Genomic DNA, 26,179 nt, shown 5'->3' with positions numbered 1-26,179 from the left:
TCATCAACTGTCAGGTGCCAGGTGTCCACGACACCGCGGGTCCCTGAGGGTCAGACTCTGAATAGCCTGATTCTCAAAGTGTAGGATTTTTGCTTTGCCTTTGGGTCTTTTGTCCCTGCAGGGAGGATCCCTGGCAGTGACCTCAGTCAGTTCCAAGTCTGTTTCAAGTGTCCTTGGGACTTAGCAGTCCCTGGGATATTTAAGGAGGAGAGGAAGCAGCTCTTGAAGCAGTTCTTTCCTCAAAGGGGCAGGGTTTGGTGCAGGCTGCCTGCCATTCATTATCCTTCTTCAAACTTCCTCATTCTGGCATCACTGCAGGGCTGCTGCCCATCCCCCAACCACTGAGGGGCTCAGCCAAGCTGGCTCCTGCTGCTTAGTCTGGCCTGGAGCCAAGGGGGAGCAGGGCTGTACCCTCCCCTGATACCAGTCGCAGCTTCCCTATCTAACAGGCTCTTGCCCTGTGACTCATGATTGCCTTCCCATGGGCCACATGGGAGGACCCCAAGCTGTCCAAATCACCTCCTGCATACACAGCAACTTCATATAGAAATAATTGCCCTCCTTGGGACCAGCTTCATCACCCACGCCCCACACAGCTCCATGGCCATTGACCATTAGCCAATGCCCATCACTCCTGATGCCCCAGAAGACCTCCAGCAACCAAGCGTCTACTAAAGTCTAAACATTCTGCATGTTAGTAGAGGACCAACAAATGTGCAATTCAGCACGGGCCTCACCTGCAGGCAACCTGGTGCACAGTTGGCTGGTGAGCACCCCCCCCATCTAATATCGCTACCCCTACAGCAGTGGGCACACTGGGGTCACTGTACCTCTTCAGTGAACGGTTCAGAAGCAGACAAGCATAACGCCTGGCTTTCTATAAATGTCCCCTGGGACTTCAGCAGAAATCTGCCACATTTGCTTTGACATGACCCGACAGACCCCACTGTCTGCCTCTCCTTTCCCCATTCCCTCATTAGCCTTAGCACGCTACAAAACTGATTTCCACACTGGCCTAAGTCACTCAGATCCTCCAGAGCCTCCCCAAACTCAGAAAGATGAAATCTCACTCACGATGAAGCTCAGATGGAGCTGAAGTGCCATCCCAGTGAACTAACCTTTTTCTTTGTTTGCTTGCTTGCTTGAGACAGGTCTCACTACACAGCCCTGGCTGATCTGGAACTCTGTGTAGACCAAGCTGACCTCGAGGTCACAGATATCCACCTGCCTCTACCTCTGAGTACTGAGATTGAAGGTGTGTACCACAGGGCTGGAGAGACGGCTCAGCAGTTAAGAGTACTGGCTGTCAAGAGATGATGAGACAAACTTAGTAGATTTCCTAGGGGAGGCCTTACCCTCCCCAGAAGCAGATGGAAGGTGGGAAGAATGGGAGGAGAAGAGGAAGGGGGGAACTGGGTTTGGAATGTAAAAATAAATTAATAAAAAATGTTTTAAAAAAATTGTAATGACTGCTCTTTCAGAGGTCCCAAGTTCAATTCCCAGCAACCACATGGTGGCTCACAACTATATGTAATGAGTTCTGGTGCCCTCTTTTGGCCTGCAGGCATACATGCAGGTAGAATACTGTATTTATAGTAAATAAATAAATCTTAAATATAAAGGTGTGTACCACCCTTCCTGACTCTGCTGACCATGTCAGGGACACTCAGGCCAGGAGGACTGGCCCAAGGAGGACTGACTCTGTCTCCTACGCTCTGATGTAATTGCCTGCCCCCCTCCAGGGACAACCATCAGTGTGGCCAGTGGCAGACACATGCCATGCTGAACACTAACCATAGAGACCAAAGAAAGGGAAAACCCTTCCTCACTGAGTTTACAGCCAGTGATCTCTGTTTGAGCACCAGGTTGCTGTCCTATGGTTACAGGGAGCAGAAACAAGAGGCCATGTGACCTTGAGTTACAGAACTGGAGAGGGAAAAGGCTGAAGGAACAGGGCTGGTCTTCAGTTGCCTCACCCTATCCCACCACCCAGCTCCAAGCTCAGTCATCACCTACAGGCACATGGCCCCTATGCAGGGCCAGAGTCTGAGCAGATCCAAGGTAGACACCGAGCCGACTGTCACAGGCCCTGAGTCCTCATGAGCTGGCCATGCTACTGAAAGCCTATGAGGAGGCCTATGCTCCTCAGGTCCTGGAGGCAGAGGAATCTCAACCTGTCCCTCCCAGGGGTATGAATCTTTAATCCCAGCACAGAGGCAACAGGTCTCTGTGAGTTGGAGGCCAGCCTGATCTACACAGCCAGTGTGAGGACAGGCTCCAAAGCTACAGAGAAACCCTGTCTTGAAAAACCAAAACAGAGGCTGGAGAGATGGCTCAGAGGTTAAGAGCACTGGCTGCTCTTCCAGAGGAGCCGGGTTCAATTCCCAGCACCCACATGGTGGCTCACAACTGTCTGTAACTCCAGTTCCAGAGGATCTGACACCTTCACACCAATGCATATAAAATAAGTTAAATAAATTTAAATTAAAAAAGAAAAACAAAGATGAAAACTAAAACAAAGACCTGCCCCTGACAACCATGCTGTGAATGTTGAGGTTGCCCCATGGTTGGGGACATTAGGGTGGTCCACGGTGGCCTCCCATAAAGGGTTGGGGCTCCCTGTAGGGATTAGGGATTCCATGGAGGGTTAGGGCTTCCTGTAGGGATTAGGGATTCCATGGAGGGTTGGGGAACCCTGTGGGAGTTGTGCTGCTAAAGCCCAGGGCCTTGAGGGTCGCTGGGATTCTGGCCTTTGGCAGTCTGCCTGCTCTGGACATGGTTCTGGAAGCAATGTCTGACCACCCACAGCTTCCCTCTTGCATTAACTCCCCATCTGAACTAACCTCTGCAGGTGGAGCCCACCTGAGCTGTCCACAGGCCAGGAGCTGGCTCCTGAGGACATGGATATCTTTTTTGGGGGTGGGGGAGGTCGAGACAGGGTTTCTTTGTGTAACAGCTATGGCTGTCCTGGAACTTGATTTATAGACCAGGCTGGCCTCAAACTCACTGAGATCCACCTGCCTCAGCCTTCCAAGTGCTAAGATTAAAGGCGTGTGCCACCACTCCTGGTGACATGGATATCTTAAAGGAAGGAGGGAGAGAGGCCAGAAGTTGAGTGGAGACTTGCCCTCAGCTTGTGGGGGCTGGTGCTTTTCTGTGCCACCATCTTTGTGCCCTGGCCGTTTGGGGCAGGACTGTCTATGCCAAATGACACAAGGCCACATGGTTACCATTCAGCTCCTTAGGACCAGACAAGACAGGATGATCCAGGGCAAACTTGTACCACTCCACACTGACCCAAGAGTGGGTGCCTGTGTCTGGTAGGTGGAGAGGTTTCTGGGGCACAGCTGCTCCATTTGCCAGCCTGGCTGGGACACTGCAGGCACCACAAGGCTTGAGAGGGCTCCTCCTCTAGGTCCTCTCTGTGCAGCCACTTGGCTCTAACGAACTTGCTTTCCCTGCACCTTCCACGCTCCTTGCAGCTCGCAGCTCTGTTTGCCCCACTATTTATGGTCAACTATTGGAGAGACACAGATTACTATTGCAACACAGCCTTTAGGCTCCAGGAGAACACTGAAGACAGCAATTAGCTGACCTGTTTGCTAATGAACTTCTCTCCTGCGACTTAACAGTAACTCTGCCTCCCTTTCCTACACGATGACTGTACTTTCCTGTTCCAAGAGGCCGTTCCAAAAATATAACCTCCTTTAAATAAACTGTGCGATTGCACTTGCCTCAGGGAAGACACATTCCTCCTCCCCCTGATCTGCTTGTCACCCACGAAAGCAAGGTCGCTTCTCCACCAGTCTTAGAAAGCGAGCTGGGACTTCTGGGATGGCTTTGTGTTTGCTGATGCCATGTTAACCGTCTGATGTCCCCTCAAGGCCTGAGGCTGCTCCATGCTGCATGCATGAGCAGAAAGAGAAAAGGACACACAGAAATCATGGGGAGGGGCGCTTGCTCACAGGGCTCTGTGCCAGGGAGCTTCTGTTCACGTTTGATTCACAAAGTGAGCCACAGAGGAGACAGCCTGTGCAGGGAAACTGAGTGAGGCTCTGGGCTCCACACTGCCCATCTGAGGGTGTCCTACAGTCCAAAACCTCAGAAACCCTGTATTGAAAGAGATGGAGAGGGAGGGAGGGAGAGAGAAGGAGAGGGAAACAGAGAGAGGGAGGGAGAGATTGGGAGGGAGGAGGGTTCTGTCACTTATCTGCCACAGATAAGTGAAGAGTGATTAAGGAAGACACCAGATGTCACCTCTGGCCTCCACACACACACACATGCACTTGCACACATGTGTACCACACATGCCCTGTGCCTAAGAAAAGATGTGTTTATGATATCCCTCCAGGAAGCAGGACCCTGGGGCACCAATAGTTAGAGAGAAAAAAAAAAATAGTTCCTCTGAAATGGCCTCTCTGACCTTTGGCAGAATGACCTAACTCCACCTGCCCTCAGCACGCACCCTACCACAGGGGATGGCATCTCCCAGAGGCAGGAGCATTGTCTTCAGAGTCCCCTCCATACCCCACACTCCTGCCTACCACAGACTCCTAGCCACATAAAAACACACGAGGACCGGCTCAGTGGGTGAAGGTACTTGCCACACGAGCCTGACAACCTACATGTGATGCCCAGAACCCATGGCAAAAGAGAACTGACTTCTGAAAGTTGTTGTCTGACCGCCATAGATAACAGATATAATTAAGACACAGAGACACAGGCAAGTTGTTGTTTCCCAAAGAAGCCAGCAGTCCATTCCGGCACAGACCTGTAGCAATGGACGTCAAGGGTTGAGCAACAGCCTTCACACCCATTCACGCCCGTCCACAGCAACACTATTCAGAACCACAAAGATGAATGGAAAACAATCCATGGTGTTGTAGCAGGCCACTTAACCACGGTTACACCATCTCATAAAGTAATCTTAAGAATACTTTAAGTGTGCCAGGTGGTGGTAGTGCATGCCTTTAATCCCAGCACTCGGGAGGCAGAGGCAGGAGGAGTTTGAGACAAGTCTGGTCTACAGAGTGAGTTCCAGGACAGCCAGAACTACACAGAGAAACCCTGTCTGGAAAAACCAAACCAAACCAAAGCAAACATAAACTTCGAACAAATTGGGGGTTGAGGCTGCTTCTTGCTATTCTGACTAGGATAGCCCCTTGTGTGGTGAATAGACTCCATATGACTTATTTAGGATTCTCAGCAGTTTTTATCTTCAGGTACCCCCTAACAGTAGATTCACCCCAGAGAATATTATACAACATTTAAAAAGGAATGGGGTTTGATGCATGTCAACCTGGGTGAACCTTAAAGAACTTGTATTCAAGCAAAGAAGCAAAGGACCTGAGTTCATTCCCAGAAACCACATGGTGGCTCACAACCATCTGTAATGAGATCTGGTGCCCTCTTCTGACATATAGGCATACATGCAGATAGAACACTAAATCCTTAAAAAAAAAAATTGTCCAGAAGAGGGACCAGCCACAGAGATGGAAAGCAAGTGTGTGGTTTCAGGGGCAGAGGAGAGGGGGAATGAGCATCAGCTGCCGATGGGCGTGGTTCTTTGGTGAGAATGTCATGGCTATGCGACACTGAAACTGTGCTAACTGCCCTGAAACACCATGTGGCTGTCCACTTGGAAAGCTCAGGTGAGAGCGAGTCCTTAGCACTCTTCCAGGCAGTCTCCGTCTACTGCCGAGTTAGTGTGTGCAACTAACTCCCTGCTGCAGCTGCACTGCAGTGTGTGCAACTAACTCCCTCCCTCCTCCTGCCTGTGTCTTGTGAGCTCTTCCACTGCCCTTGCCACAGCCCTGTCACAGCTGTCTTGCAGGGCAGCGACTCCTGGTGAATTCCGCATTTGTGTGTCCCCACAACAAAACCGTTAAAACGTAATAAGTGGACGCTGTTGTTCTTAGACCATGCCTTCCCAGTGAGAAATCACCCATCACACTTGGAGATTAAGAAAGAAAAAAATCAGCTGGCGTTGGTGGTGCACACCTTTAATCCCAGCACTCGGGAGGCAGAGGCAGGTGGATCTCTATGAATTCGAGGCCAACCTGCTCTACAGAGTGAGTTCCAGGACAACCTCCAAAGCAATACAGAAAAACCCTGTCTCGAAAAACCAAAAAAAAAAAAAAAAAAATTGCTCTTTTATAAAATGGTGCATGGCTGACTCTGGCTAACACCCAAAGAGAAGTCGGACTCAAATAAGGTTTTGCTAACTTATATACACCTGAGGTTTACGCATTGTTGTAATTTATTTAAAAATGCCACGAAGAGAAGTCACGACATGCAACAAGGCTCACATAAGTTTATTTGAAGAAGAGAGAGAAGAAGCAGAGAAGGGGGCAGAGACTGGTCCCTGCAGACAAGAATGGTAGAACAGAGAGGAAGGGAGAGAGAGGAGACAGAGGGGGAGAGGGGGAGCGAGGGGGAGAGAGAGAGAGAGAAAGAGAGGAGACAGGAGGTGGGCAAGACCCACCTTTTAAAAGCACAGGCAGTGCTCTCAATGGCTATAGCTGAGGACATATCCTGTCAGGACCCCAAGGGCAGGCCAGTACAGATGCCTGAATACTAACACGCATTCCACAAATACAGTCATCTTTAAATCATTTTCAGGTCATGACCCCAGGTTACACTTTGAACAATTTAAACAGGGACAGGAGATTGCAAGTCTGGCCACTTAGGCAGACGGAAGAATGACACAGCAAAGGTGTTCTTTTCCAACAGTACACGGTGTTCTTTTCCAACAGTTGTCACCAGGAGTCATCTTGCCCCCCCCCCCCATGACGCTTTTCTTGAGAGGAACACAGGGGACTTAAGGGCAGACTAGGGGTTACAGATGGCCCTACACTGTCCCCTTGAGCTGCTTGCATGTTCTTTGATACAGGATGGCGCTGATGGCTGGCTGTAATTCAGTGTTGTCTTTCATTATGAGAATGGGGCTCCAATGGAGGTCAATCTTGATGAATAAACACTGGTAGAAACTTTCTCAGCAACTTCAGTTATGGTACAGAATTTTCTTTCTCAGTGTTTCTAGCAAACCCGGTTAGCTCACTACCTTCTAGTCATATATATGGGAGGCAGCTCTTCTTTACCCGGACTCTACTTGTGTAACTTAGCATCTCCCAAGTAAGTTCCTTAGAAAATTATTTCCCTTTTCTTTCCTTGTCTTGTTTTTCGAGAAAGGGTTTCTCTGTGTAGCCTTGACTGTCCTGGAACTTGCTCTGTAGACCAGGCTGGCCTCAAACTCACAGAGATCCACCTGCCTCTGCTGTGATTAAAGGGTTTTCTCGGTGTTAACAGTCCCAGCTGTCTTGAAACTCACTTGGTAGAACAGGCTTGCCCCAAATCAGAGATCTGCCTGTGTCTGCCTCCTAAGTGCTGGGGTTAAAGGTGTGTGATCCCAGGTGCTGAGACTGATTCAGTCCTAAAGAGAAACAGCTCACACAAAGACGGTATGCACCACTGCCCCCTGGTCATTAGTAAATTCTTTATGGTATCAGTTTTACTACAAGTTTCTCCTGCATCACTGTCATTTGAATGCTGCCTGCTCCCCAGAGACTGGCCCCCAGCTTGGCTGGATTGAGAAATGGTGGGACCTTTTAGAGGAGGGGCCTTGTGGGAACTCCTCAGTTCACAGGAGGGACATCCCTGAAGGGGACTGTGGGGCCTCAGCCATGTCATTCTCTCGGCTTGTTTTTACATTCCGGTCACCAGATAGATGATCAGCCTCGCTGTATCACAGGCTCCTGTTAGACTCAGACTCATCAGAGACCACAGAGTAATGGAGCGAACTGACTACTGGCTAAACTTTCAAAACTGTGATCCAAAACACCCTTTCTTCTTTGTAGGTTTGCTATCTTCCACACATGTTCAAGTGACAAGTGTGGAATCAATGGGCTGGAGTGAACCAGAGTAGGGATAACCCTCTCCAAACACATATGTGTGCACACGTGATCCACACCCAGGCTTTGTGTGAGTGTCCGGACCTGGTTTCGTGTGCCTGAAGTTGCACAGGGCCTGTGTCTGTCCTGTTGTGTATTCTGAACCTGCTCTCTGTCCACATGGAGCGCTTCAGCAGCGCCCCCTTCTGGGCACAGGTGGACTTTCCCACTGCGGCTGCTGTCTCCGGACAATTGCTTCCACCTGGTTTCCAAGCACCAGATGGCTGCTGAAGGTTGAGCTGCAACTGTTTGCAGTGATGCAGAGACACCCATGGGAAGGAAGAGGAAGGACCAAGTCCCCGACTCCCCCCCTCTCCTCTCTGTCCTTTGCTGTGAGCAAAACCTAAGAAGCCAGTGGGTGGGGATGCTGGGCTGTGCACAGCACGTTTGCTGCGACACCTAGGGCAGTACTGGCCTGGAGGAGCAGCTCAGCCAACATCAGGCTTTCTAGAGTGTCCAGCTAGCCCCAGAGCCCACCTTTCACTCATAGCCAGGGATCTAGGCCCTCACCCAGCCACTACACAGGGTTTCTCTATGTTGTTCTGGCTGTCTTGGAACTCATTCTGGAGACCAGGCTGGCCTCGAACTCAGGGATCCGCCTGCCTCTGCCTCTTGAGTGCTGGGATTAAAGGGTTGTGCCACCACCACCAGCAACCCAAGGAGAGCTATTCTAACTTCTCAGAGTAAAGTAACCAGCGCACACCCACCTCCCTCTCCTGTACTTACGTGGCTTTCTGAACACCTCCAGAGACCAAAAAGGCTTCAACAGAATGGAAACTATAAAGATGTAGGAAGGTGGGGGGAGGGGTGTTGCAGACAGGGCAGCAGGCATGCTGGGAAAGTCACAGGTCACCCCTCTGTGCTCACGGGTGGGCACTGTGTGTTCACTTAGATCAGGGCACTGATGTGGTGCAAACCTGGATTTCCCGCCTTGACTGCACCTGGTAGAGCCCCCAGAAACACCTCTCAACCTAGTGGGCTCCCAGAGGCTCCAGGCACCACTGTGACAGGGCAGGGCGATGGCTTCCTGTCACACACTCTTGCTGGGGTCTGGGCTACAGGAACCAGGAACCAATCAGAGTGGTCACCACTTTAGTGCAGGTGTCCAGCTGGCAATTCCCTTTCCTGTTTAAGCCAGGAGAAGCCTGGCTCGGCCCCTGAAGCTGAGTGACACCTCCCCTGTTTTGTACTCAGGCACCCCTTCAGTTCCTGTCAAGTCAGAACCTGGTAAAACAGTGACTGAAAATACTGGTCCAGAGAGCCCATAGTTAGGAGCAGAGGTGGGAAGGATGATAGCTAGAACATGGTAACAGGCAGCACTTCAGCTGTTGAGAGGCACCGAGAGGAAAGTTCCTCCCTGCCAGCCCAGAATCCCGTTTCCTTGGAAACCACACCTGCATTCAAAAAACTAGAGATGCTGGCACTGCCAGGTCCAGAGCATGAACCAGAACCCAGGCTGCCCCTAGAGGCAAATGCTAGAACTCCACCTAGGAACTTCAGAGGTGACACACGGGAGAGACCCAGTGCTCATTGGCTTCCCCTCTACCCTGTCCCTCCCCAAGGGGGCAGGCCAAGGCTCCCTGCCAACAAGGGGTTCATGAGTGATTTCAGCTTTGAGGGAAATGCCATCAAGGGTGAGATGACACCATGTGGAGATGTCACAGTGGGTGTCACCTTTGGAAGAGCTTTATAACCCTGGAAGAATGGTTACTTTGCATGCAAAATCGTGATAATCACTTGTCCTCTTAAGACATAGATGAACAGATGGACCGGACAGCAAACAGAGGGATAAAAAACAGGGGACAGAGGAATTGTAGGAGGGCAGATGAGTGGTGGTGGGTGACAGGAGATACACACTAGATGATAGGAAAGGTAGGTCTCTCAACTTGTATCCCTGTCCTGGGGACACTGCTGACATGGGATGGGGGTGAAGACAGAAGGGAAAGAAAGGTACCCAGGAGGCCCCTGGACCCGGTGCCCCAATTTCTCTGATGGAGCCTCAAGGGACAACTACACTGTGTGGGCCAGGTCTCCACAGCCTAGGCTGGTCAGGAGTCCCCATGTAAGATGGCACTGTGTGGGTGCCCAAGTCTGTCATTTAGCATGAGAGTCAAGACAGGTGTGCTGGCCTCCAACCCATGGTCCTCCAGCTGCTGCCTCTTCAGCATATCCTACTGGCACCCATAGTTGAGAGGCTTTCAACTTTTAAAGAGATTTTGGAGTTTGACAATCTTTGAATCTTTCTTTCTTTCTTTCTTTCTTTCTTTCTTTCTTTCTTTCTTTCTTTCTTTCTTTCTTTCTTTCTTTCCCAAGATAGCGTTTCTCTGAGCAGTAGTCCTGGAACTCACTTGTAGCCCAGGCTGGCCTTGAACTCACAGAGATCCACCTGCTTCTGCTTCCCAAGTGCTGGGATTAAAGGTGTGCACCACCATCCCCTGGCCAGTAGGCTCTAAATAAACAGGCAGTCCACGTGTGTGTGTGTGGTGGATGGTGTCCTTGTCTCCTCTCATCAGCTGAAGACCTTAAGAGAAAAATCAGAGGCCCCAGGACAGCCTTCAGGTACAATCCAAGCCATAATGCCCCCTTCTTCCTGCCCTGCAGCCTTCACACATCAAACTTTGTTATCAAAGAACTTGGGTTGCACTGAACTCGCCTCTCTTCCATGTCCTTCCCCACTTCATCAGGACCGTGTGGCAGTCTGTAGAATTTTGCCTTGTAGCAGGTGTGAGCACACAGAATATAGGAAGGTGTGCACGGGTTCTGTGCAGCTTTTGAAGAGGGTTTGGGGAGGGGCCTGTTTTCTGGCTGAGGTACACACTCAAGAGAGTCTGAGCCAAATCTACTGGTCCCTCACCTCCTGAGATCAACCAGCCCGGCCAGAGAGACAAGGCAGAACAAGTGAGCCCCCACATGAGCCGCCCCTCCCCCACCCACAGGGCATGGCACTGCCCCACGCTGCCAACAGAGGTACTGCTGGGCTACCCAGTCCACTCCCACAGCCCAGGGCTGTGTGGAGGTGGCCAACCGTGGACTGACAGGTGAGCTGACAGCCTTCCTTGAAGCTGCACCCCTATGCTGTGTCACACAGGGCACAGGGGCTACCACCCCCAAGGCCTCAATGGGGCAAGCTGCTACAGAAGAGCCTGTTGGCTCTCCAAACTGCCCTGTCCACTCCACTCCTGGGCGTCTCCCCCGGAGACACATGCGCACAATCAACTGTGTGCACCCCAGCGGCATGACTCCCTCACAGCCCAAGTGTTCATGGGCATAAATGAAACACTCTACACCGGGCTATCTACCTTAGGAAGCTCCAGCACATGCTACAGGCATGAGCTCCGAGAACAGCTGAGTGAAACCTACCAGATGCAGAGACAAGTACCGCACAGTCCCAAGCATACGCCACGTGCACAGCAGGGAAGCTGGCAGCCGTGACACAGACCAGAGGCTGCCAGCCCGGGAGGGCTGCACGCCACAGCACGCCAAGGCATAGCTGAGGCGGGAACTGAGAGCAGTCGCCCAGTCCTGAGAATATCCTAATAACTCATGAATGAGAGAGTGGGTGGATGGTGTGGACGGCGAGTGCTCTCAAAGCCATTCACACAGGCAGAGAATTAAAGATGACCACTTTCACAGATGATGCCATCCTCAGGTGTGCATGACACTGCCTGATCTCCATCAATGAGGAGTCAGAATCAACAGCAGGAGACATGCTGATTCATGTCTGGAGTCAGGCAGTTACTAGAGGGAACCTGCAGGCACAGGAGTGCTTCGCTGGTGGTGCTGGCTGCACGCCTTCCTTAGGACACAGGCCCGGGACCCAGGGCCTTACTCCATAGCAGGAGCTCTACTACTGAGCACTGACTTTAGCACCAAAGAAACCACACTTCCAGAGTGTCACCATACCCAGTGAATGCCCTAAGCATGGCAGCTCCTCTCTTAGAATGGCGAGCCACACTGCTCAGTGCTGACTCCAGTGCAATCTGGAACACATGCTTAAGCCACCACAACTCAAGGAGCAGACAGATAGCTTTGGTATTGTCCTTCCTCCCGTGGCCCCTCACCCTGTAACCCCAGACTAGCCTATAACAGCAGGCCTGAGTCTACTCTAAGTAGAGGTGAGTCGTGTCCAGGCCCCCTGCTGGGGTTTCAATACATGCTGTGGCCACAGATACATTACAGTGTCCCAGAGAGAGGTGTTGGCAGCAACCATGCCTCTCTGCCATGGCCCTGTCACCTCAATCAAAGGAACCCCCCCAAAACCCTCAACAATGCAAGTTCACAAGGTGGGAATGCACAGCCCCAACCCACAGCTGCCTAAGGCTTTTGCAAGGGTTCTCAGATGCACATAAACACAAAAGTAGGCAAAATACACACATCGCCCCCTTCCAACCCCACACCGATGTCCATACAAAGGGCAGACAGAAGCAGCTGTGTGCTGTGAGGACCCATAGTTTATTGTGGGCAAGCCCAGGGCAGAGGTGACGGTACCCACACAGGTGGAGTTATTTGGTTTCATTTTTCTTATTTTGGGGGAGGGAGGACTCTTGGGGCCCAGGCTGGACTCAAACTCTAAATCCTCTGGCCTCTGGCTACAATCAGGCGAGGCCTCCACTGCACACAGTACAGGTGAGATTTTGACTCTCAGGAGTGACTGGTATGCAGGCAGTGGCTCTGAGGCAGAAGCGTTCTTGAAGGCCAGCACTAGACAGAGAGTCTGCTTCTTCATCCTGCTCCTGGCCCTCCCCTATAGGAAGCCGGGAGCCTTGGCATTCAGAGGTTACAGGCGCATGCCCGGTATCCTGTCTACAAGGATGGCTGGCTTGGGCCATGCACCTCACTTCTCAGTCGGCAATGGCCGTTTCCTCTTCCCTGCCAGCTGCTGGACACCAGCCCCCTTTGCTCTAGCACCAGGCTTCCTCCGCTTCCCAAGAGGCCCTCTTTGACCAGCCTTCTCATTCCTCCTCCTGCTCCTCTTCCTCTTTATCCCTGGGCTCGGGTCTGCACTTGAGGCTTCTGTCTCGCTTCCCCCTGAGGACACAGTGAAGTTAGTGAACAAGCGGCTTTGTCAACTCAGTGTGTTTCATTCACCTGACTCTTTAACTGCAATGCCAGCACCAGGGACAGCACCAGCTTTGGCTGCTGACCAGGGAGCACCCATGTTGTGTGGACAGTGAGCTTAATCCTGAGTGTCAGGATACTAAGGAGGGTTGGGCTCAGGAAATAATCCCCAGAAAGACTAGCCAGAGGACAGGATGAAGTCTAGACATGGAGCAGAGTGTGAGGAGGATGCAAAGAGAGAGGTAGAGATGGGCCAGGGTTTGTGCCCCAAGGCCAGCAAACATAACTCAACCCACTGTGTCAGAGCTGACAGTGTCCCGCCTGCATCTGGAGCCAGGCCCAGGGCAGGCTAATGGAAGACACTGCCCAGCTGGGAACAATATGGATGGGCCTCAATGTGGAAATAGCTGGGTGGGAGAGAGGGTGGATCCAGTGACTCTTCACAGGGCAGGTCCGAGGTGAGCACATGACCAGGTTAGCACATGAAAAGACTGTCAGCTCAGGGTAGGGCCACCAAGCAGAAAAGGGAAGAGTGTCATGGTCCCCAGACCAGGCGGACTGCAGGACTTGTGCATGCAAGGAAGCCTTAAGCAAAGGCAGGACCACAGCAGGGGTTACAGAGCGGGTGGGGGAGACAGAGGGGTGAGGCAGTTCATGTTACTCACTGCCCAGGGTCCTACCTTTCTTATTCTGTGGCTGCAATGTGGGCAAACATTTCTTTTTCTTCTTTTTCCGCTCCCGCCTCCCTTCCAGCAGCTTCTTGCAGGCTTTTTCAGGGACATCATCATCAGGGAAAGTGCCTAAGAACCAGGGTGACAGTCAGGGTGCTGAGGGCATGCACCACCTCCACTCAGCAAGGCTTGCTCTCACACCAGACTAGATGTGTTTGGCAACGACCAAGCTCCTGAGACCCAAACTCCAGGTCCACAAGGACCAGCTCAGAAGCAGGGAAATCCAGAAAGGCCATCTGTGGCACATGCACAGAGCCATGGTCTAGTCCTCAAACATGCTTATGGTGTGTAGTGGTGTCTGACGAAACATGCTTATGGTGTGTAGTGGTGACTGCTGTTCGGTACTGCAGGGCCTCCTGGGCACTGGGAAAAACCCATCACACACTATACACACACTCTACAGTGTGAACTTCATCCAGAAATACTGGACACAAGTTCAAGGCCTGCACGAAGCACCAAGGTACATTCTGGTGAATGAAGAGAAGCTGGCACCACAAGCAAGACCGAACAGGACAGTTAAAGGCTGCAAGGCCTCCAGGGGCCAGGAATGGCAATGACATCTGAGCTGCACTCACAAGCACAGAGGAACAACTAAGTGTGGTGGAGCGTGGGAGCCTAACCCTTCTCCCACCAGAACAAACCTCTGCAGAGACCTCTCATGCCTAAGGGATCACTGGAACTACTCCACCCCACAGGCACAAGCCTTTCCTAAGGGGGTGGGGTGGGGTGGGTGGAGTGGTGGCTATGTGTTTGAGACCATCTCAGTGCCCACCAGATCCTCACCTCCAGTGTGTGTGTGTGTGTGTGTGTGTGTGTGTGTGTGTGTGTGTGTCTGTCCATCTCAGTGCCCACCAGATCCTCACCTTCAGCCAGGTCCCGCAACCTGAAAGAGAAGACAATGTCACCATGTAGCCGTAGTTCTGCCAGACCACATCAGTCCTGCCTACAGTCCTCATGGGGGACCATCTCAGTGAGACACCTTCCCACCTGGCTCAGGCCACTTCACAAGACAACACACGGCAAAGGCAGCGGGGATGGGGCCGTGTGGAAAGGAAGAGGCTGACCACCATGACGGACAGCAGCAAGAGTGAGGCCAGGCCTCTTGACTCACTTCTGGATCACTTTGTAGAGGCGCTTCCTGTTCTCAGAAGGGGTGCTCTGTCTACTGGCTAGCTTGAACAGTCTGTTAGCCACCGCCTCATAGTCGAACTGTTCCAAAAAGATGCAAGAGATACAAGCGTTAGTCAGTGTCCAAGCACCTGAACAGACAACCCACCTTCCCAGGCTGAGGAGACACTTGGTCAAAGCAGCATTCTCTGCTCAGCCACCAGAACAGAGCCGACCCACTCGGCACTCTTCCAGCAAGGCCTGCAGACAGACTGCACCACCCCTGCTCCAGAGCTGCACAGTCAAAAGCTGCACCATAGTTCAGAAGGCAGCCTGCTCTCCAACTTTATTTTCTTTTTGAGACAGGGTCTTACTATGTGGCTGGCCTACAGCCCACCTCTGGAGTGCAGAGACAAAAGTCCTCTCTAAGTTCCCTACTAGCCACAGCAGACAGGTAGGAAGAAAACAAGTGAAAATAGCCCAACACATCTTATTTAACCCAAAACACTTCAAACTTTCTCATGTGACGGGCCCAGTATGAAAGCCTTACTGAGAGTTGACCTTTCCAAACCACCTGACTCATTTCCTGAGCTGATTCAGAGCTCCGACCCAAATGGGTACCACTAAGCCTGTGGCACCCTGTTCAAAGTCAGCACCCCAATGATAGGGTCAGACCTGGGGGTGTAGCCCACCTGCTCAAAGCAAAAGGAATGCCACGGGATGCAACAGGGATTGCTTAGCCCTTGCATCAACCTCTCAGCACCTACCAAGAGCTGCCCAATTGCCCATCACCCACCCTTCCCCCAAAGCCTCCATGAAGGCTATTTGATATCTGTTACTGTCTTCTCTGCCAGCAGTGAGGCCTGAGGGTAAAGGTCAACCTTATACCCCAGTCATGGATGCCTACCTGGAGGACAGGGCCAGTGTTTTCTTCATCATCCCACATCTGCTCCTTGTCTGCCTCAGGGTCAGCCCTATGGGAGCCTGAAAACAAAATGGAGCCTGAATTCTAGGTACCAAACCTGGTGTAGGGGTGTCCCAACACCAACACCAAGGCACTGAGGACCCTCTTGGTCATGCCCTGGCACAGGATAGAGAGGGCACAAGCAGCTGGTGTCCAGGAAGTGCAGAGATGAGGAACGACATCCCAGGAGAGGGGGGCAAAGATGAGGAACAGAATCCCAGGAGAGAGGGGTAGATATGAGGAACAGCATCTCAGTAGACACCCTGGGCAGCAATGGCAGACTCAGGTGTCCCAGCAGTAGGGTAGGCCACAGACACTGGAGCCATGCTTAGCCCAGCTCAGGACACCGAGCTGGGTTGTATGCCAAGAAATTTGACTGCACTGCCTTTGGTAGGGAACAAGGTTAAGACAGGGCCTTGTTTAGCTCTGGCTGGCCTGGCACTCCCTTTAAGGTACAACCCTTCAAGGGTTGGCCTTGAACTTGGGCATTCCTCCTGCCTCAGCCTCCCAAGTACTGAGATTATAGGCACACGCTCCCACAGCACATTCAGCAGCGTCTTTAGGTGAAGGACTTCTGGACAGTGGTGCTGAGGGACACTTTGACAAGAAGGACAACAGCTGCAGGATGGTTTGCTGAGTCACAAGCAAGCACCAACGGGAGGCACCAGGAAACTTTTAGGATGACTGGGCTACCAAGAAGGACAGGACAGGCAGTGTTTCTGCTGACCCACAACAAAGGGGCTGCCAGCACTGACACCAAAGCTGAGAGAGGACATCAGCAGTTCAGAGTCCATGACCACAGCATCAAGACAAAGGAAGCTGGGCTCCAGTCATGGCTACAAGCATGGCCCAAACCCAAAGCCCTTCAGGGGCCATTTGCAAACAGAATGTGCAGTGTAGTCAGACACAGACTGACTGGACGTAGAGAATCCCAGGTGAGAACAGGATGACGGCTTGGGCATGACTCAAGGTTAGAACAGCTGCCTAGTGCATGAGGCCCGGAATTCCAGCCCTAACCCCACCCAGACCAGAAACAAAACTAGAGTAGATGCTGCCTGGTGAACAGGGAGGTCAGGGTGCCACACAGGACCCGGGGAGCATTATAGCCTTAGATAGGAGCACTCCAGGAACTGAGCTGGTAGCCGGGAGTCAAGCACTAAGACAGACTTAAGAGATAAACATGTATTTATGCCATGCTCCAAGGGACTCTGGAGAGGACAGCAGGAGACAGAACAATCCAGCAAGATTCCTGGGCTCCTCACCTGCAGGCAGTCTCCTGGGTGGTGTGTCTTGCAGATCCTGCTCATCCTCTGAGGACTCCTCATCACCATCTGACGCTGCTTCCCCCTCCTCACTCTGTGAGTCCAGTTCATTCATGAGGTCTTCAATGGCCAAGGGAGCCTGCTCCACAATCGTCTCAAAGATGCTCCGAGTGATCTTATGCAAAACTAGGGAGCTGAGGGTGAAGTAGAGACCAGAGATGCTATTGGGCTGGGCTCTCACACACCATGCCAACTCTCATGGCATGGAGGGCCAAAGGCCACTGGAGCCTGAGAGGGAGAGAGGGAGAGAGGTCAGACCCCAGGAGTGCCCACTACTCACTCCTTAGTGCGGGCTGCTATCTGGCAGAAGGGGTCGATGAACTGCATATTCTGGTCTGCTGTGAGCTGTGGGAAAATGGAGAGGTGGGAAGTGTATTTGGTGCTGGGCATATGCACCACACCCCACAGCCCTCACCTGAGCCCACCTTACCTCTGCAGCGCCCACTTTGGTCAGCTCCTCTAGGAAGATCTCAAGGAAGTGGCTCTTCACCCCATTGGGGGCCTGACTGTCGGGGTTCAGTATCTCTGTGGTGAGCAGCTCCAGCAGCTGCTCAATCTGTCTGGGGAAGAGAGGAAAAAAGCAGTGGTAGCCACGTGGTCACAGGTCAGCAGTGTCCCTGCTCCCTCCACAAGGATTCTGGAGGAGCCACCACCCACAAGCACACCTGACCACACACCAATGGCAGAGACCAGTCTGGGTCTGAGCAGCACAATGGAGTTCTCCTGGCCCGTGTTTGTGTGGCTACAGTTAGCACCAGAAAACATGACAGGAGTCTGGCTCTTGGCCACACATGGCCTTTCCTATCTTCAAGAAACAAATGGAAATATGGCCCGAGATGCTCTGCAGGCTGTTCCTTGCTACTTGGGAAAATGTGTCAGAGCAGAACAAACCAGAAGCCAAGAGGAAGGTGCACCGACAAGGGCCGGGGGCCACAGGTCATCCACAGGCTTCAAAGGCCCTGTCATATGGTCAGTTGGTTGGCAACATGAGGAATTTGTGTGGCTGTCACTCTCCCTGGCACACAGGTTAGACCAGTGATTCTCAACATGTGGGTCATGACCACCTTGCGGGTTGACCACCCTTTCACGGGTGTCACATAAGACCATTGGAAAACACAGATTCATAACACTAGCAAAATCAAAGTTATGGAGCAGCAATAAAAATAATCTTATGGGGGGCTGGAGAGATGGCTCAGAGGTTGAGAGCACTGACTGCTCTTCCAGAGGTCCTGAGTTCAATTCCCAGCAACCACATGGTGGCTCACAACCATCCATTATGAGGTCTGGTGCCCTCTTCTGGTGTGCAGATATACATAGAAGCAGAATGTTGTATACATAATAAATAAATAAAATCTTTAAAAAAAAATAATCTTATGGTTGGGGGAGGGACATAAGGAAGTGCATTAAAGGGTCGCAGCACTGAGCTAGACTGTCTCAGAGCCCTGGACCTGGTACCAGAGAATGAGCAGTCTTCGGCAGCCTGGGTGCACATGAAACTCCTGGGCTGCTGAAGATGTAGACCCTCCTCCAGCAGCCTAAAAAAGTACTGCATGCTATCTAAGGGCCACCTGGACGGCTTCACACTGACCACAGAAGGAAAAGTGATACTTTACCAGGCTCAGGGGGAAAGAAAGAAAAGATGTGTTACATTTGTTTATGCTGAAGAACATTGCTTTAACAAAGTAGAGATGTGCAGGGAGGTGGTGGTACACGCCTTTAACCCAGCACTTGGGAGGCAGAGGCAGGAGGATCTCTGTGAGTTCAAGTCCAGCCTGGTCTACAGGTCTGGCTCCAAAGCTACAGAAAGAAACCCTGTCTCGACAAACCAAAAAAAAAAAAAAAAAAAAAAAGTAAAAAAAAAAAAAAATAAAACGATGTAAAGATGTGTTACATTTGTTTCTGCTGCACTTGTTTAATTATGTAAAGATGTGTTGTTTCACCTTGCCTGCCTAAGGCACCTGATTGATCTAATAAAAAGCTGAACCACCAATAGCTAGGCAGGAGAGGGATAGGCAGGGCTGGCAGACAGAGAAAATAAGTAGGAGGAGAAATCTAGGCTCAAGAGAAGAGAAGAACAAAGAGAACAAGAGAGAAAGAGAGGACACAGCCGCCAGTCAGCCAGCCATGAAGACGGCAGGAAAGTAAGATACAGAAAAAGGGAAAGGGAAAGGGAAAGGGAAGGTAAAAAGCCCAAGGGAAAACAGACAAACAGAGGTTAAGCTTTAAGAGCTAGCAAGAAATGAGCCTAAGCTAAGGCTGAGCACTCATAACTAATAAGTGTCTGTGTTGTGATTTGGGAGCTGGTTGGTGGCCTAAAAGAAAGCCTGATACAGCCAATGGCAAGATGAATCACAAAACCAAGTGAAAGACCAGAGACAGGCAAGCTCCATGAGACACTATCCCATGTGGCAAACACCAGAGACACCTAAGCCAGGCTGTGCCACACCAAACACACAGCAGGGGCTCCTGCCAGGCCAGGGAGGCAGCAGGGCCCTTCAGGGTGCTCTCCAAAAACGGCAGTGTTATCATGAGGAAATTGCAACAGCAAATCAAAGAACATCAACTAAAACAAAATGCTGTAATGAGCACTGTGTAAGTCACTAGTAACCCACAACTGAGCCCTAGAATGACTAAGAGCCACAGGTCTTGAAGGACTCGATAAGGATTAAAAAAGAAACAAGAGCCCTGTGGGCTGGGGAGAGTGGCTCTAGCCCTCACAGCAGATGTCCAGTCTCGCATGGTGCTCCACTCCAAGCCCAGCTCCCTGCTTGCAGCTGCTGACAACGGGTGTTACTTTGGGTACTGGAGCATTCGAAGTCAACTTCTCTAATGTAGACTTTTACAATCCACGTAAGTTTTTGCTCTAGGCCTTTCTCCTCTTGCTGCCCTCACCACAACAAAACAGAAGAAAAAGGAAGAACCAGGTGCAGCACCATGTAGACACACCTGCAGTGTTCTGCAGAGCCAAAGCAACTACATGCTGGAGTTAAAATTTCTCTTCAGGTCAATAGGCATGGTGACACACCTTTAATCCCAGCATTCAGGAGACCAGGCAGATCTCTGTGAGCTCAAGACCAGCCTGGTCTACATAGTAAGTTACAAGCCAACCACAGCTATATAGAGACACTGTCTAAAAAAAAAAAAAAAAAAACAAAGCAACAACAAAAAACTGGAGTTTTTGATGATGGGTAAGAGTTAGGAAAAAGAGTAGAAACATTTATTTCTTTAGAAAATGTTAAATGGTTGGACAGTGGTGTCACATGCCTTTAATCCCAGCACTTGGAGGGCAGAGGCCAGCCTGGTCTACAGAGTAAGTTCCAGGACAGCCAAGGCTACACAGAGAAACCCTGTCTCGAAAAACAAAAAAATAAAAATAAAAATATAAATAATGTTAAGTAAAGCCAGGCAATGGTGGCACACACCTTTAATCCTAGCCCTCAGGAGGCAGAGGCAGGCAGATCTCTGAGGACAGCCAGGGCTATACAGAAAAATCCTATCTCTAAAAAAAAAACCCAAAAAACAAAACAAGAAGAGAGGCCTTTAGCTGTATGCCTGTTATGACCAGTGCACACAATTCTGCCTGACTACAGACATACACGACTGGGATAGCACAGTTCAGAGAAGACAGAATCATCTGAACCATTTTACTTTATAAAATGGCTCAATTCAGCACCATTGTGGCACAGTGCCACAAAGGCCACCTCCCTAAAACAAAGAATCACAAGAGAAACTCAGGATTCCTGAGATGAGCCAGAGGCTACAGGTGCCCTCCCTAACCGGCCCGTGAGATCCGACTCTCAATGTGGACCCACCTTTCTTCCCATCCGTGGGTTTTCACGACCTTCAGTGACTCTCGCAGCACCAACCTCATGAGCTTGGACACAAAAGAAATTCATGTTAGTGAGAGGTCAGTCAACAGGTCACCCAGCTTCCCCATGTCCTAGAAGCCTCCTGTCCCAAGCTGCTTGCCTGGGTGGAGTGCCTTGGACAGGATGGATATTGGTGGACATGACACTGCACCCTCAGGACCCCGAGCCAGAAAAGGATCTTCACAGACAGGGGGACTCGGTTCCCTTCCTGCCATGTGCTAGGACCAGGGTTTACTGGCAGTCACAATGGCTGACTCCTTTAGGAGGACTGAAGCAAATCCTTCTTTGAACTCCTATTGACCCTCAAGATGGGGACTTCAAGCTATAGCAGCACTGCAGCCCTTGCTGACCCCTTCACCCCTGAGCTTTGGGGTCGCCGGCTTTGTGTCTCACCATATAGAACTTGTCCAGGCGCAGTCGGTCGATGCCCACCCACTCTCGGATCATGGTCTGCCAGAATGCCCGATGGAACAGGTGCTCTAGAGGGAAGAGAGCACACACATGAACACCAGAGCCGTGGGGGAGGGGCAGCACACCTGCAGAAGCCCCTTGTGGGCAGCCCTGCAACTCCCTGCCTGTGTATTCATTCACAGGGCTCAGAACGAAGAGTTTCAGGCTCCACAGAGTTCAGACCAAGCTGTCACTGTTACCTGAACAAATGCACAAAGAGGAAGCAAGGTACAGGCAAAAGCAGTGTCTACTGGGAACATATCCTCCGGGGCCTCTTTGTCTCTGCCTTGACTTGGACTGAGGACCTCCTGACACCCAAGCTAGACTTCAGCAAGAAGTCACCAAAGCAAAACTGTAGGCAGAGGCCTGGCACTGCCCAACTAGATCCATTAGCCCTGCAGGTAACAGATGAGCCAAGTACAAGGCGCAAAGACTGAACTGTGCCCCCAAAATCCCAGGGTAAGCTCTAAACCCTAGGTACTTCAAAACGTAACCAGAGTAAACAGAGGGGCTGTGCTGGAGCACTAACACAGGTCCTGAGGGTGGGCGCTGCCTAATCTCACTCAACCAAAGAAAGGCACCATCTGTAGAATGAAGAGGAAATAGCCTTGGGAAGCTTTGGTACTAGAATACAAGGAAGGCAACTCCTCTTTACAAAATTCTATGCCAACATAGAGATTCTCCCAACTGAGACAATGTATAACACACATCCCCATAATTTGCCAACGTTGGTCTAATACAACCAAAGCCCAGCTCACTGAGGACATGAGCACAAGCCTCCAGCTTCTCTGTCAGGACTGCCCTCAGGCAGCACCAAAGCCAGGGCCAGGCTATGCCCCAGGGCTGGGCTGGCCTGGGCCAGGTTCTAGATCTCAGGATTTTCAAAAGCTGCCTAGGTGATTTGGTAGGCAGGATATGGGACATGCATGAAAACGGAAGAGCTAGAAAATACACTAAGACAGTGGTTCTCAACTCTGGGGTTGAATTACCCTTTCACAGGGGTCACCTGGGACCATCAGAAAACACAGGTATTTACATTATGATTCATTAACAGTAGCAAAACTACAGTTAGGAAGTAGCAATGCAAATAATTTATGGTTGGGGTCACATGACAGAGGAACTGTACTGAAGAGCTACAGCATTAGCAAGGTTGAGAACCACTGCACTAAGAAAATGAGTTGGCTCAGTGGTTTAAGAGCACTGGCTGCTCTTCCAGAGGACCCATGTTCAATTCCCAGCACCCACATAGCAGCTCACAACTGTCTGTAACTCCAAGATCTGATACCCTCACATAGCCATACACACAGGCAAAATACCAACACACATAAAGTATAAATAAAGAAATAAACGATTATTGGATGAATAAGTGAATGAATTAAATGAATGGAGTGGGCGTGGTAGCTATCAGGTGGAATCCAGCCTTTCACTCCTGAGCCGTGTCTGGTTGGTAACCTGGGTGAGTACAGACTGAGTACTGGACCATGTTCCCCAGCACAAGCTTCCACACAGCCAGCCACCTCTCTGTAGCTTGAGGTCTGAGAACACATTGGTAGCTCTGCATCTCAGCGACTCTGGTGTGACAGGAACAGGCCTGGCTTCTGTGATGTACTCACGTGTCTCTGTAGTCTGAAAAGCATGGATGAGCTGGGAAATGGTCCTTCCTAGATCTTCCTGTGAGGGAAACAGGAGGCACACCCTCAGGCCCTGAAGCACCACCGTACAAACACTACCAATGACCACTCACACCACACAAAGAACAAGCTGCCAGCTGGCTTCCATCCAGCGGCCTCCAAATTCTGTATGTCTCCTTGCTGCGAAAGGCCTACTCTGTGGAAGTCATCAGACTCTCCCTATAAACCACAAGAATCCGTGCTGGCCTCACTAAGGGTAGTGGCCCTGCACAAGAGGACGACAGCCCCAGACATCATGGCAAGACAGAAAGGAGCCTTGAGACACAGCTGTCTCTCTAGCAGGAAATGAGGCCAAGCAGACACATGAATCACTTGCTATCTTTCTGTCCCTTGCTGTTGAGCATTACCCAGTACACTGGCTAAGATTCCAGAACCTCCCCCTGAAGAGATGGTTGTTTTAGCAGGTACAAGAATCTGAGTCAGGAAAGTGCATGTAAGATCCCTCCAGCCGGGCATTGGTGGCACACGCCTTTAATCCCAGCACTCGGGAGGCAGAGGCAGACAGATCTCTGTGAGTTCGAGGCTAGTCTGGTCTCCAGAGCGAGTGCCAGGATAGGCTCCAAAGCTACACAGAGAAACCCTGTCTCGAAAAACCAAAAAAAAATTTAGTTGGGGGAGGGTGGTAGGGGAGGACGGGTGGGTGAAGGGAACTGGGATTGTCATATAAAACAATCCTGTTTCTAATTCAAATAAAAAAAGTTTGAAAAAAAATTTAAAAAGAAAGAAAAACAAAAAAAAAAAAAAAGAAGACCCCCTCCAACTGTGTAAACAATTCACAAACTTCGAACAGCTGTTCTAAAAGGCCTGCAGGCGAAATGCCCTCCCTGGAGACCTGGATTCTGCCCTTACTTTCCACCGTATCAGCACTGGGTTTCCAACAATTTCAGCCCACCCTGGCTTACGCTGTTTGCCACCATGTCACTAAGATGCTCTGGTCAGCCAACCATTCCCATCCTTCCCAAGTGCTGGGACTGTCCTACCACAGGCCCCAGCCCTGCCAGCCACACATAACAAGGGATAGAAGCTGGGTGACTCTACCCAAGTCCCTGGCCATGTTAAAGAAGGACAAACGTGTGTCCGTCCATCCATTCCTGTCCAGTTTCTTCTGCTATCTGCCATTCACTCACCTGCTGTAGGGGCTTGTCCTGCATCCACATGCAGTAAAACAGCCCTTTCCATATCTTCAGCAGCTCATCCGGAGTAAAACCACCTAGATCACAAGAGCAGCAGTCAGTGGACTCACTGATACACTCAGTGGACCCTGGAGTCTGCCTTGCAGAGCCAGAAGGAAGCATGACTGACTGCCCGAATTACTCCAGAATCTTAAAATGTGCAGGAATTGGGCAGCCAGCCCCTCCCCAAAACATCCTCCAACAGAACTGCTATACCTGTGATTACAGGAGCTCCCCCAGTAGCTTCACGCACCAGCTACGTGACAAGTATTAGTCCCACAGGTTAAAGCTCAACATATACCGGCCTGGATGGTGCGCATAGTTAATGCAGTGATAATTAAGCCACTGTTAGACCAAGGAGTTGTAGCTTTTCTGTTACATCTCAGAGACTAAACGGTGAAAATTACTCCTTCAGGCTGGCAAAGGACACAACCATCATTCAGGGAGGCTCATCTCCCAAGTTGCGGTTCTCTGGTCGCAGCATGGGAAACTGCCCTGTGTCGCTTCCTAAAGCATAGGGACGCGACCTCAGCCAAAGCACTGGTCAGGTACTCTAGAGTTTGCATCCGTGAAGGGATTGCCAAGAAAAAGCCGAGGCTGCAGGCAGGGGGTCGCTGTTCGATGACCAGAGCATAGAGACGACCTAGCAATTCATGTTATGGGAAGGCCGAGGCCACTCCGTTAAGTACACAGAACGCTGGTAAGGGCCAAAGACCACGAGCAAAAAACTACGGAGGAAGAAAAGCGTGCATCAGCCAGGGACGGCCTGAGCCAGGAGAACCACCGGCGAGCCGGGCCCGTGGGACCCACGCGACGGAGGTTCCGAGCCCGCCCACGCGCCCGCCCGCGTACCTGCGGCCCGCTGCGTCCTGGCCATGATGTACTTCCGCAGCTTGCGCACCGCGCGGTCCCGCGTCACCTGCTCATTGCCCGCCAGGCGCTGCGCCAGCTGGATCTCCGGCGGGAGCGGCACCCCAGGAGCCATGATGAGAACCCCGGGACCACGCACTCGGCGCTTCCCGCTAGGGCGCTCCAGTGACGACAAGCGTTGCGTCACATCTGCGCGACAGCGCTATGTCGTCCGTCACTGTACGGCGACACAACACTGCTAAACGTCAAACGTCCTGGACGACGCCGACGCACGCTGCTGCCCCTCAGTGTCCGGAAGGCGCAATAGCAGCCTGCAGGGTGGATGGAAGCCTGGTGTCTTGGTGGCTGGAGCAGCTCTGATTCTTGGAAAACCCGCATAGTGCTCAGCAGGAGCGGCTCCATTACAAGAAGGCCTTGATTTGGCCCTGCCTGCCCTTAACTGCAACGCCCATCCCTGGAGGGCTGCGTGGAGCCGCCCCTTGCTCAGCATCCTGTCCCTGCACCACTGAGAACTGTGGGCCTTACCCAGAGCCCAGATATGTCCGGATCCCCAGGGAAGTCCACCCCGCCAAGCCTCTTAAAGAGCATACTCTTCCCAACAACCGAGAGGAAAGCAAGAAAGCTATCATGGCACAGGTTTTGGAACAAGGTGCAGAAGAACAACTATCTTAAAGGTGGGCAGGTGAATACATACACTAGAGAGGGCAAAACCTGAGTGTGCCCTGGTTCAGGAAGTGCGTGATGACAGCCATTTGGGACACAATTGCAAAAGCTTCCATATAGCCCAACGCCTGAAATGCCAGATTAGAATACAGAACAATTGCGGATTTCTTTAGTGTGACCATGGTGTTTTCCCAAGAACAGCACAAGTCTGAGGACTTGTTGGGAAGATTCATGAGACCAGCATTCCTAGTTGGTTGCCATACCACAGACCAGCTAAGCCTGGGATCAGAGTGACAAGCAAGGAAGGTGGCTTTATTTGTAAAAAGTTAGATG

The 26,179-nt window shown here is 51.3% G+C and overlaps 1 protein-coding gene across 2 annotated transcripts; it reads right to left on the bottom strand.

Moving 5' to 3' along the window:
• Positions 1-12,380: 12,380 nt before the first annotated feature.
• Positions 12,381-25,358, bottom strand: Rrp1 (ribosomal RNA processing 1). Of its 2 annotated transcripts, none has more exons than XM_027394354.1 (13): positions 25,166-25,358; positions 24,269-24,351; positions 23,064-23,121; positions 21,394-21,479; positions 20,944-21,005; positions 17,562-17,691; positions 17,412-17,476; positions 17,072-17,265; positions 15,753-15,829; positions 14,850-14,947; positions 14,602-14,621; positions 13,688-13,807; positions 12,381-12,977 (listed from the first exon to the last, which is right to left on the bottom strand). In XM_027394354.1, exons 1-13 carry the CDS (start codon positions 25,296-25,298, stop codon positions 12,784-12,786), a joined length of 1,320 nt encoding a protein of 439 aa, XP_027250155.1. In that variant the 5' UTR covers positions 25,299-25,358; the 3' UTR covers positions 12,381-12,783. The 2 variants fall into 2 exon arrangements, with proteins under 2 accessions (XP_027250155.1, XP_027250156.1); XM_027394355.2 differs by having other exon boundaries at positions 17,562-17,687; positions 25,166-25,303.
• Between the last annotated feature and the right edge of the window lie 821 nt (positions 25,359-26,179).

This window comes from Cricetulus griseus, assembly GCF_003668045.3.
Source record: "Cricetulus griseus strain 17A/GY chromosome 1 unlocalized genomic scaffold, alternate assembly CriGri-PICRH-1.0 chr1_0, whole genome shotgun sequence".
Classification (NCBI taxonomy): domain Eukaryota; kingdom Metazoa; phylum Chordata; class Mammalia; order Rodentia; family Cricetidae; genus Cricetulus; species Cricetulus griseus.
Note: the sequence above shows the minus strand (reverse complement) of the source record. Positions and strands in the feature narration are given on the sequence as shown.